This window comes from Lacerta agilis, chromosome 4 (genome assembly GCF_009819535.1).
Source record: "Lacerta agilis isolate rLacAgi1 chromosome 4, rLacAgi1.pri, whole genome shotgun sequence".
Classification (NCBI taxonomy): domain Eukaryota; kingdom Metazoa; phylum Chordata; class Lepidosauria; order Squamata; family Lacertidae; genus Lacerta; species Lacerta agilis.
The window spans coordinates 12563021-12573031 of record NC_046315.1 but is presented as its reverse complement, the minus strand read 5'-3'; the positions used below and the strand labels follow the sequence as shown (position 1 = coordinate 12573031).

General features: G+C 46.6%; 1 protein-coding gene across 1 annotated transcript in view; it reads right to left on the bottom strand.

The window, feature by feature from the left end:
• Positions 1-1472: 1472 nt before the first annotated feature.
• CCDC81 (coiled-coil domain containing 81) overlaps positions 1473-10011 on the bottom strand; it is a 28630-nt gene continuing 20091 nt past the window's right edge. Inside the window, exons 11-15 of the mRNA XM_033146088.1 lie at positions 8543-8712; positions 7407-7485; positions 3908-4134; positions 3040-3165; positions 1473-1655 (exon numbers count right to left, since the gene is read on the bottom strand). Of these exons, the coding sequence (XP_033001979.1) occupies positions 1514-1655; positions 3040-3165; positions 3908-4134; positions 7407-7485; positions 8543-8712 (744 nt within the window). The 3' untranslated portion in view covers positions 1473-1513. The remainder of the gene's footprint in view (positions 1656-3039; positions 3166-3907; positions 4135-7406; positions 7486-8542; positions 8713-10011) is intronic.

The window sequence follows — 10011 nt, the reverse complement described above, 5'->3', positions numbered from 1 at the left end:
AGATGCATTTTAAATAAAAGGACACATTCTACTCATGTAAAAACACCAGGCTGGCCCCATAAATAACCCAGAGATGTGTTTAAAATAAAAGGACACATTCTACTCATTTAAAAACATGCTGATTCCGAGACCGTCCGCAGGCCGGATTGAGAAGGTGATTGGGCCACATCTGGCCCGCGGGCCTTAGGTTGCCTACCCCTGGTTTAAAGTGTTATGATACTGCTTTAAACATAGTGCAGATGGGAGATGAGTGAATGTCATCCTTGAGCACTGTTTCACCTGGTTTCAGTCAGTGGATTCTAGTTTTTTTTTTAAAAAAAGATTTGCTAGGTACTAGGTAAAAGAAAAAAGAAAAGGGGCACATTCTACCACATGTGGTGCACATGTAAAATAGTAAAAGAATTCTGGGAAATGATATATAATGAATTGGAAAAAATGTTTAAGATAACTTCTATCAAAAAAAACCAGAAGCCTTTTTACTAGGAATTATAGGAGATGAAATACCAGAGGACTTAAAAAGACTGTTTATGCAATGACAGCCACAAGAAGGCTGCTTGCCCAGAAGTGGAAGGAAGAGAAAGTACCAACCAAATAAGTGTGGATAACGAAAATGATGGACTATGTTGAAATTGTGAAGATGACCATGAAGATCAGACCCCAAGATGATTTTTTAAAAAAATCAGTAAAAAGTGGGGGGGGGGGGAATATAGAGAGAGTATCTTAAAGACCACTGCAGATATCTAAAAATGTTAGCAGGATTGTTATAACACTTACAATGTACAGTGGTACCTCGGGTTAAGTACTTAATTCGTTCCGGAGGTCCGTTCTTAACCTGAAGCACCACTTCAGCTAATGGGACCTCCTGCTGCCGCTGCGCCGCCAGAGCACGATTTCTGTTCTTAAGCGGAGTACTTAACCTGAAGCATACTTAACCCGAGGTACCACTGTATTAGGATTTAAGTTAAAAAAGGATATAAAATGAATTTGAAAAATGTAATTGGATGCACTAGAAAGAATAGACAAAAATTGGAAACCGGGTGGGGGTGGGGGGTGGAGACTGGGTATTCAAGTAATCTCAGCTGTGTAAAAATTGAAAATGATCCAAATGTATAAGAACATTGGTTAAAAAAATGAAAACAAAATATTTTAAAGAAAAAGAAAAGAAAAGTGGATTCCACATATAGCAATCCCCCACTCACCCCCACACCCATTCCCCAAAATGTAACGTATTTGGCACCAAAGCAAGCAGGATACTACCAGAGCACTTCCATATCTTTTTTAATTCAACATAATTCTCCATAAAAACGTACTAAAGCTAGGGTAACAAGAACCTTGAGCCGGAAAGCAGCAGAAATAGGGAGAATGCATTGCACAGAGCTGCGGGAATCAAATCAAGCACATCAGCACAATTGTATTTCTTTCTTTTTTAAAAAAAAAAAGAAGAAGAAAAGAATGATTTTAAAAACTGCGAGATGAAAGAGGGCAAGGGAAGAAGCAAAGCAGCGAAGTTGCTTCAAACTGCCAACCGGGATCCAGGGATGTATTTGCTGTCCGCCAAAACATTTGCTTCCCCGCAGTTGCTCATGCGCCTCTTACACTGGTAGCAGCGGCGATACCTGGCGCACTGGTCGAGCAGCAGGAGCTTGTCGCCAGCGCTGTGATGGAAAGGGGAGAGAGTTTAGCAAAAGCAACGGGCTCCCCGAACGAGAAACGCCAGCCGGCCCCTTGTCCTCAAACCCAGCTGCACCTCATCGGAAACGTTTCCCGTTTATAGAAGGGGTTTGTCAATAGGGGGCACCTACAGAGACCTCCCACCCTGAAACAAAGCCTGAAAGCCAAATGAGGAGGTTGCGCTGTGCGCTTTGGTTTGTGGTGTGTGGAGCCCACGACCGTTCCTCTGGTTTGCGAATGTTCCCACAAATGTTGGCGATCCCTAATTCTGAGCAAGGACAAAGAATCTGTCGCTCTCGAGATGCTGTTGGACGGCATCTCCCCTCTTCCTGCATCGCAGGGGGTTGGACCAGATGATCCCTGCGGTCCCTTCCAAATCTATGATTCTGTGATCCCTGTGTGTTGTCTGGGGCTGCTGGGAATTATGGACCAACCACATCTGGAGGGCCACAGGTTCCCCATCCCTAGTTTACATAATGGAGACTCGTCTATCACTCGATCACTTGTTCTAAGTATGCATTCCAGGTTTAGTCATCGGCATCTGTACCTCATCAATTTCAGCCTTGAAATTGTCCTCTGGCAATTCTGAAGGCTGCTGGCATTCAGCATAGACCACTGTAGACTAAATGAGCTGACGCCTGTCTCAGTATAAGGCGGCTCAGAATAGCAATGATGCTCTGCTACGATTTTTCACCAGGGTGGCTAAACTGTGGACTCCAACTCCCATCAGCATGGTCAGGAAGGATGGGAGCTGCAGTCCAACGACATCTGGAGTGCCACAGGCTAGCCACACGTTTTACGTATTGTGAACCACCACTCTGAAGGCCCTTCTGAACCACGTTGGAACATAAATAACAACAGAGATGCTGTGCCATCACTCAGGATTTTCAGTCCTGTGTGACGCAATGGGACTGTCTCTTCTTGGATGAAACTGGGCCTGGTCATTTTGGGAGGGTGACCAATGCCAGGAAGTGAGAGCCTAGCACTAGTGAAGAAGAAGTGTTTGGATTTGATATCCCGCTTTATCACTACCCAACGGAGTCTCAAAGTGGCTAACATTCTCCTTTCCCTTCCTCCCTCACAACAAACACACTGAGTGGGGCTGAGAGACTTCAGAGAAGTGTGACTAGCCCAAGGTCACCCAGCAGCTGCATGTGGAGGAGCGGAGACACAAACCCAGTTCACCAGATTATAAGTCTACCGCTCTTAACCACTACACCACACTGGACTCAGCTACTCCCCATTCTGCACCCACAGAGGGCCATGATGCCACTGCCATTCGGATGGCAGCTTACCGGCAGCACTCTGGCCCAGCCAAGAGAGAAGCAAGGAAGGGGCTGGCGAGTTTGGCCGCCAGCTGAACTTTACCGTCTAAAGATCTGCTCTTCGTAATCCCGCTGCCTCTTCATTCCAGCACTCTTCTTCCAGTCCTCCTGCACAGCTAGGTTCATCTGGAAGATCTTCTCTAGCCGCTCTCCTTTTTCAGCCATCAACCTAGAAAAGGCGGCGGGGGGGGGGGGGAGAGTCAGATCCTGGCTCCTTTCAGATCATTGCTCTGTTCCCGCCCCCCCGCCCAGAATAAATAGCGTAACCAGAAAACTAACAGTGCACATTTGCAATGGGTTGCAATAAGAGCACACACAGGCTTTCCCCCCCAAAAAACAAACAATATAGCTCAATATTATCTAGCGACCATTGTTCTTCAGCTATGGGTCCCCAGATATTGTTGGGACTGCAACTTCCATCATCCTCAGCGAGATTCAGCTGAGGAGCAAGACTGGAAGGAGCAAGACTGGGCGGCATTGCAAAGGAATGTAGATTTGGCAGTGGACTCGAGGCCTGATCCAGTCCACCCAAATCAAATAAGGCAAGCACAATTAGGAATCTGAGTCTGCAGGATTCCTCCCCCATCCCTAAGCAAAGTACCCAAGGCTAGCCAAGTTATTGCGGCACCCAGTGCAGAAAATTCTACAAGAACATCACTTGGGGAGCAAAAGTGATTATATATATATATATATATATATATATATATATATATATATATATATATATATATATATATATTGTTGACCTTTTTTAGACTGTAAGCCCGAGGGCAGATACTTTCTTATTACTGATTCCTGGTAGCCTTTTGGGGCAGGATGAAGATGCTCTGGATAATCATTACAACAGTAAGACTGGCCCAATTCAGCATATCTACTGGAAAAACCGCAGCGCAACCATTTTCTGTTCTTACTGTTCCTTCGCTCTCTGAAGCATATCTGCTGCTCTCCTCTGATCAATCAGCTCTCTGAGGATGGCCGCCCGCTTCTGTTCCGCAGCCGCCTGCAGCTGGCATTTGGAATATTCCTGGGAGCGCTTCTTTCTTTCTCCCAATTTTTCGTTAGTCATGTCGTTCTTCCCAAAGATGACCCCAGCCGAATCAGGCTCGTACTCTGGCAACGGAGCTGGCCTCATCTTTATCTGGGTCCAAATTCGGGAGGGCGAAAAATGAGCGTTACTCTTTCCTCTTACGCCTGCCTCTTTTGTAAGGAAGCGGAAACAGGCCTAGGGAAACTACGGAGCCATGTACACCACGCAGGGGCGTAGCGAGGGGGGGACGGGAGTTGTGCCCCCCCCGGGCAGCACCCTGGGATGGGGGTGACACTTGGGGTGGGGGGCACTGCCCCCCACGATCGGCACCGCCGCGCTTGCTGGCTTAGCCAGCCGCTGGCGCCTGCTTTCCTTTTTTTTCTCCCCGCTGCCGGGGTTGAGCTGCCGGGGCGGCCAGCAAGGAGGAGGGGTGTCACGCTTGTCAAAAGGGTGACACCTCATCCTCACTGGCCTGTCCCGCCCCTCACGTCTGTGGGCGGCTCTGCCCAGCAGTGGGGAGGAAAGCCCTTTAAAAGAAAAGAAAAGTCAAGGTAAGCAGGCTGCTTGCCTTCGCTTTGCTTTTTTAAAAGGACTTTTCTCCCTGCTGCCGGGGCGGCCAGCGAGGAGGAGTGTCACAAGGGTGACACACACACCCCCATCCCCGCTGGCCCCCCTCGCCCCTGTGGGCAGCTCTGCCCGGCAGCGGGGAGAGAAGCCCTTTAAAAAAAAGAAAAGGCAAGGCAAGCAGGCTGCTTGCCTTTGCTTTGCTTTTTTTTTTTAAGGGCTTTTTCCCCGCTGCCAGGGCTGGAGCCGCAGTGACGTCATGATCATAGCTGTCAAGTATCCCGTATTGGCCGGGATTCCCCCGTTTTTACACGTGTTTCCCGCTCCTCTCCCGGATGCCTCAAAAACCCGTATATTCCTGGGTTGTGTGGAGGTGGAGGAGGGCCGGGAATGCCCGGGGGGAGGAGAGACAAGCCGTCGGTGTTTCCCTCGGCTGCAAGTGGAGCAGGAGAGCCAGGAGAGCGAGTGAGAAGCCGCTAGGGGGAGCGCTCCGTCGGCAGCCCGGCCAAGCGCTCTCTCTCTCTCTCTCCTCCCTGGCTGGCTGCTGCGCCGGAACCAGCAGCACTTCCAGGGGCCGGGTGCGCCTCTCGCCCGGCGGGCGGGCAGGCTGGCCTGCTTCACCCTCCTCTGCTCGCCGGAGGGACTGCTTGCTTGCCTGCCTGCCTGCCCGTGGCGGCCGCCACAAGCCCAGCCCAGTGTGGCCAGCCCGCCACACCAAAGCGACGGCCGAGGTGCGTTCTAGCTGCTCCGCCCACTTTTGCTTCTGGCTCCGCCCACCACTGCCATGTGACTGTTAGGTGAGGCTGCTGATCCCTTATTTTCAGATCCGAAAGTTGACAGCTATGGTCACGATGCCCCGCCCCCAGGGGTGCCTCCAGTCGCCGCCCCGGGTACCGAGGAGCCTTCCTACACCCCTGACACCACGTGTGAAGTCAGAACGTGTAGATAAGGCAAACCAAGCCTTATGAGAGGGAGGGAACATGCCAGTCTGGCATGTGTCTCTGCCAGGGTTCTACTTGTGAGTAGGACATCCTGACAGTTTTCTCCTGCTCTGGAGGGTAGGACCCAAACCAATGACTTCAAGCTCCAAGGAAGGAGATTTTGACTACACACAAGAACTTTCTGACAGCAAGAGCTATTCAACAGTGGAACGGGATCTCCCTCGAGAGGTGGTGGACTCTCATTCCTTGGAGGTTTCTAAGGAAGGGTTGGGTTGGGTGGTCATCTGTCATGGATGCTTTAGTTGAGATTCCTGCATTGCAGGACTAGATTAAGGTGGCCATACATATGGAACTTCCTGGACATGCCTGGGATTTAACCGGCAAAAATGTTGCCCATGGGGAATTTTGGGAAATCGGCAAAATATCCAGGTAGATGGCCTTGGCATCCTCTTCCAACTCTACGATTATCCAATTCTAAAACAGGCCTCTGCCATGGCTGTTTAGCTTTTATATTTCTTTTGCTGTTATTTTCTGTGCTGTTTTTAACTGTTTATATTATCTTGTGTACGTGAGCATGACACATATATGGGGAAGGTGAATTAATTAATTAATTAATTAATATAATAATTTGCTATTTGTATGCATAATACAGAATAAAAGGGAAGGTAAAGAAAAGTCTGTTTATGTATGCACGATCAAGTATTCCAAAAGGACTGGAGTAAATTTATACGGTATTTGAAAGATTATTGTAAGCAATTAACACCACTAGCAGGGTTGTCCGAAGACTTGCAATGAGAAATTTTCTACCTTTCTATATTTATTTAAATTTTGAGCCATTTTGTAATGAGTGTAATTAGAGCTGGGAAACGTACGAAATACAGTGATCTAAAAAGAACCGTGCATCCAAGTTTAGACAAGCTGAATGATGTGCGAAATGGCCCTTTGAATGATCAAAGTTATGAATGAAATTCTGTGCAAATTACAAAATATAGGAGGGGGGCCTAGGAGGAATTTTAAAACTATGAGGCAGATTTAATTGAAAAGTTGAGGGTTTTTTTCCTTGGTTTTTTTTGTTTGTTTGTTTTTTTTTTTTTTTTTTTTTGCTGATAAATAATGTACCTTAAATCTTGCTAATAAAATTTTTCAGGCAACAAAGCATTGCCAAATTCAACACCTTATAGGCTGTGGGCAGTATTCAACCAAACAATTCCTCCGGCACAAAGATTTTAGCTGCACGATGGAAATTCTCCCAATAGATTCTCTCCCTGTGCAATCCCTGTGTGTCCCCTAAATCTGTTCTGGGTCCCCACCCCCAACCCCAACCCTACAGAGCAGATTTACAAGACGGCTTTAAAAGAAGATTAGATAAATTCGTGGAGGATAAGGCTATCAACAGCTAGTAACCATGATGGTTCAATCTCTCCTATCAGAGACCATATACTTCTGAATTCCAGTTCCTGGGAATCGCAAGTGGAAATCATACAATCATAGAGGTGGAAGGGGCTCCGAGGGTCATCTAGTCCAACCCCCTGCAATGCAGGAATCTTTTTTGCCCAACATGGGGCTCGAACCGGCAACCTTAAGATTAGAGAAGCCAAGCTTCCTTTTCATAACGCTTTTTTGAAAGGAGGCAATCAGTCAGCTCCTCTATGTAGCTCCACAGCCTAAAATCCACCCTGATATTTTAATAATAATAAATTAATAATAATAATAATAATAATAATAATAATAATAATAATGGGGCTTTGGTTCATTCAATGAGGCTGCAGCGTCATATCCACTTAGCTTGGAGTAAGCCCCACTGAACTCAACAAGATTCCCTTCTGAATAAACACACCTGGGGGGGTTGCGCTGTTAACTTGCACCCCTCATTTTTACCTGCGTGTCCAGTGCTCTCTTATAACACTGTGTTTCTTCCATCTTGTCCTTCAGGTATCTTGCTCTTTGGGCAGCTAACCTAGAAAGAGGAACACGTGTAGCATTCAGCCAACCGAATTTCAGTAGGATTTACTCCTGCCCAGTGGTTGACAATGTAGGAATCACTTCAGGCCACTTTACAACAGGGTTGAGAATTTTCGATTTATTTAATAAAAAAATATATCTGATACTTCTTCAGGGTCCAAAGCCTTAAGACTCTCCGTTTACCTGAAGTGTACAAAGGTGCTGTTCTGACAAATAGTTGTATATTATCCCACTCCTAACACCTGAGACATCGTCAGTCTTCTCTTCTTCGTTTATTAAAATCTTTAGTTTAATTATGCTTGTCTGGCAAAGTACAAACTATACCCAACAGCAATTTGGAAAGGAGGGAGAGGAAATAAATTGCGGTCTTGCCCTGGAAAGTGAATCAGAGTTCTGACTGACTTGATTATTATACATCTCTATTTTAGCCAGCACATTATGTTTAAACAATTTTGTTTCTATTCCTATTTAGGAAGTCAATTCTTTTGGCCCTTTTTTGGTAAAATGTGAAAATACCTGATATCACCTGCAGCTCACCAAGCTAGTGCCTTCCAAATGTTTCAGACTACAACTCCCAGCAGCCTGTTACCGCGGCCAATGCTCAGGTATGATGGGCGTTGTAGTCCACCAACATATGGAGGGCACCAGGTTGGGGCAGGCTGCTTCACACCTCGCAGTGGAAAACACCTTGAGAAAGGAATGTCTACAGCAGTGTTTTCTTGGGTCTCCGACTGTTTTTGGACTACAACTCCCATCATCACCAGCTAGCAGGACCAGCAGTCTGGGATGATGGGAACTGCAGTCTGCAGTCCAAAAACAGCTGGGTGGAATCTACACACATATTAAAAAAACACTGTGAAAATGCTTTAAAATAAGTTTTGAAAAATACATTGAATTCCACATAGCTCACTGTCGCCATCTAGTGTCACATTTGTATATTGCACTTTACAACGCATTTGAAACATTTCATTTGCAGCTGTGTAGCTTGGTCCCTGGAGACCCAAGTTTGGGAAACCCTGGCCTACAGGGACAACGCGTCCCAGAAAACTTACTCTTCTGCCAGCTGGACTTGCTCCAGGCGGTCAATGAGGTCCTGATCCTGCTTCAGCTTCAACTCTCTTGCCATCTTGTCGTCCACTTGCTTCCCCAGCTGCTGTGCGTACACCTCTTGCTTTTGATGAAAGGTGGCACTGGTTGGCCTCTTCTCAAAGATGTACGATTTCTGTCCAGGAAAGAGGCGCCCGTCAGTTAAGAAGACCTCACCCAATCTTGTGCATTGAGGGAATTCCCAACCATCACAGAAACACGGGAAGCTGCCTTATACTGAGCCAGGACATCAGGTCCTTGTAGCTCAGCATTGTCAACACCGACTGGCAGCAGCTCTCCAGAGTTCAGGCCTGGGGCTGACGATCCCAGGGGTTGAACCCAGGCCCTTCTGCATGCAAAGCATACGCTCTTGCCTCTAGCCACGGCCTGAAATGTCACTCCCCCATGACAAAATTGCACCTGTTGAAACCCCCAAAGAGATGAGAGCCAGCGCAGTACAGCAGTTAGAGGTTAAACCAGGACCTGGGAGACCAGGGTTCAAATCCCAAGTGTGCCACGATGCACCACTGGGTGGCTTTGGCACAGACACCATCTTCTGGCCTTGCCTACCTCACAGGGTTGTTGTGAAGAGATAAAAGAACCAAGTGTGCCACCTTGAGCTCCTTGGTGGAAAGCCGGGTTATTGATGTAATAAATAAATCAATGACATTAGTGGCAATCCCAGAGTAAAGTCCTGATGTGGGGGGCGGGGAAACCCTTCTGCTATTGCTAAGGTTGTACAGCTATTATTACTTCGGTGCAAATTATAAAGACATAATTGTGCCCGTCATTCATCGGTCTACGTGTTTCCTCTTTCACACTAGGCTTGAAGTTTGCAACACAAGGGTTTATCTTATTCTTCTGAAGGTTGAGGGAGTGGCCAGATTCTGAACACTACAGTGGTACCTTGGTTCTCAAACGCCTTGGTTCTCAAATGACGAAAACCCGGAAGTGTTCCGGTTTTCTAACGTGTTTTTTTTTTTGGAAGCTGAACGTCCAATGCAGCTGTCGGCTATTGTTTCTGGGGCACCTGCACCAATCAGAAGCTGCGTCTTGGTTTCTGAACATTTCGGAATTTAAACGGACTTCCGGAAGGGATTAAGTTTGGTGCTTTTGTTTTTGCTATTTATTTTGCGTTTTTGTTTTTAAGGCTTTTTCGGTTAACTTGTTTTTGTGACTGTGTGGAACCCAGTTCAGCGACTGATTGATTGATTGATTGATTGATTGACTGACTGATTGACTGTGTGGCTGTGAAAATGGATAAAAGCCCCCCTCCCATTCCAAACAATGACTCTCATCAGCACAGGTAAGGGAAAAAAGTAATTTTTATTTTTATCATCTACTGTACTGTACTGTCTTGTTTATTTTACAGTACTGTACATTGATTATTGCTTTCATTTTATGGATCAATGGTCTCGTTAGATAGTAAAATTCG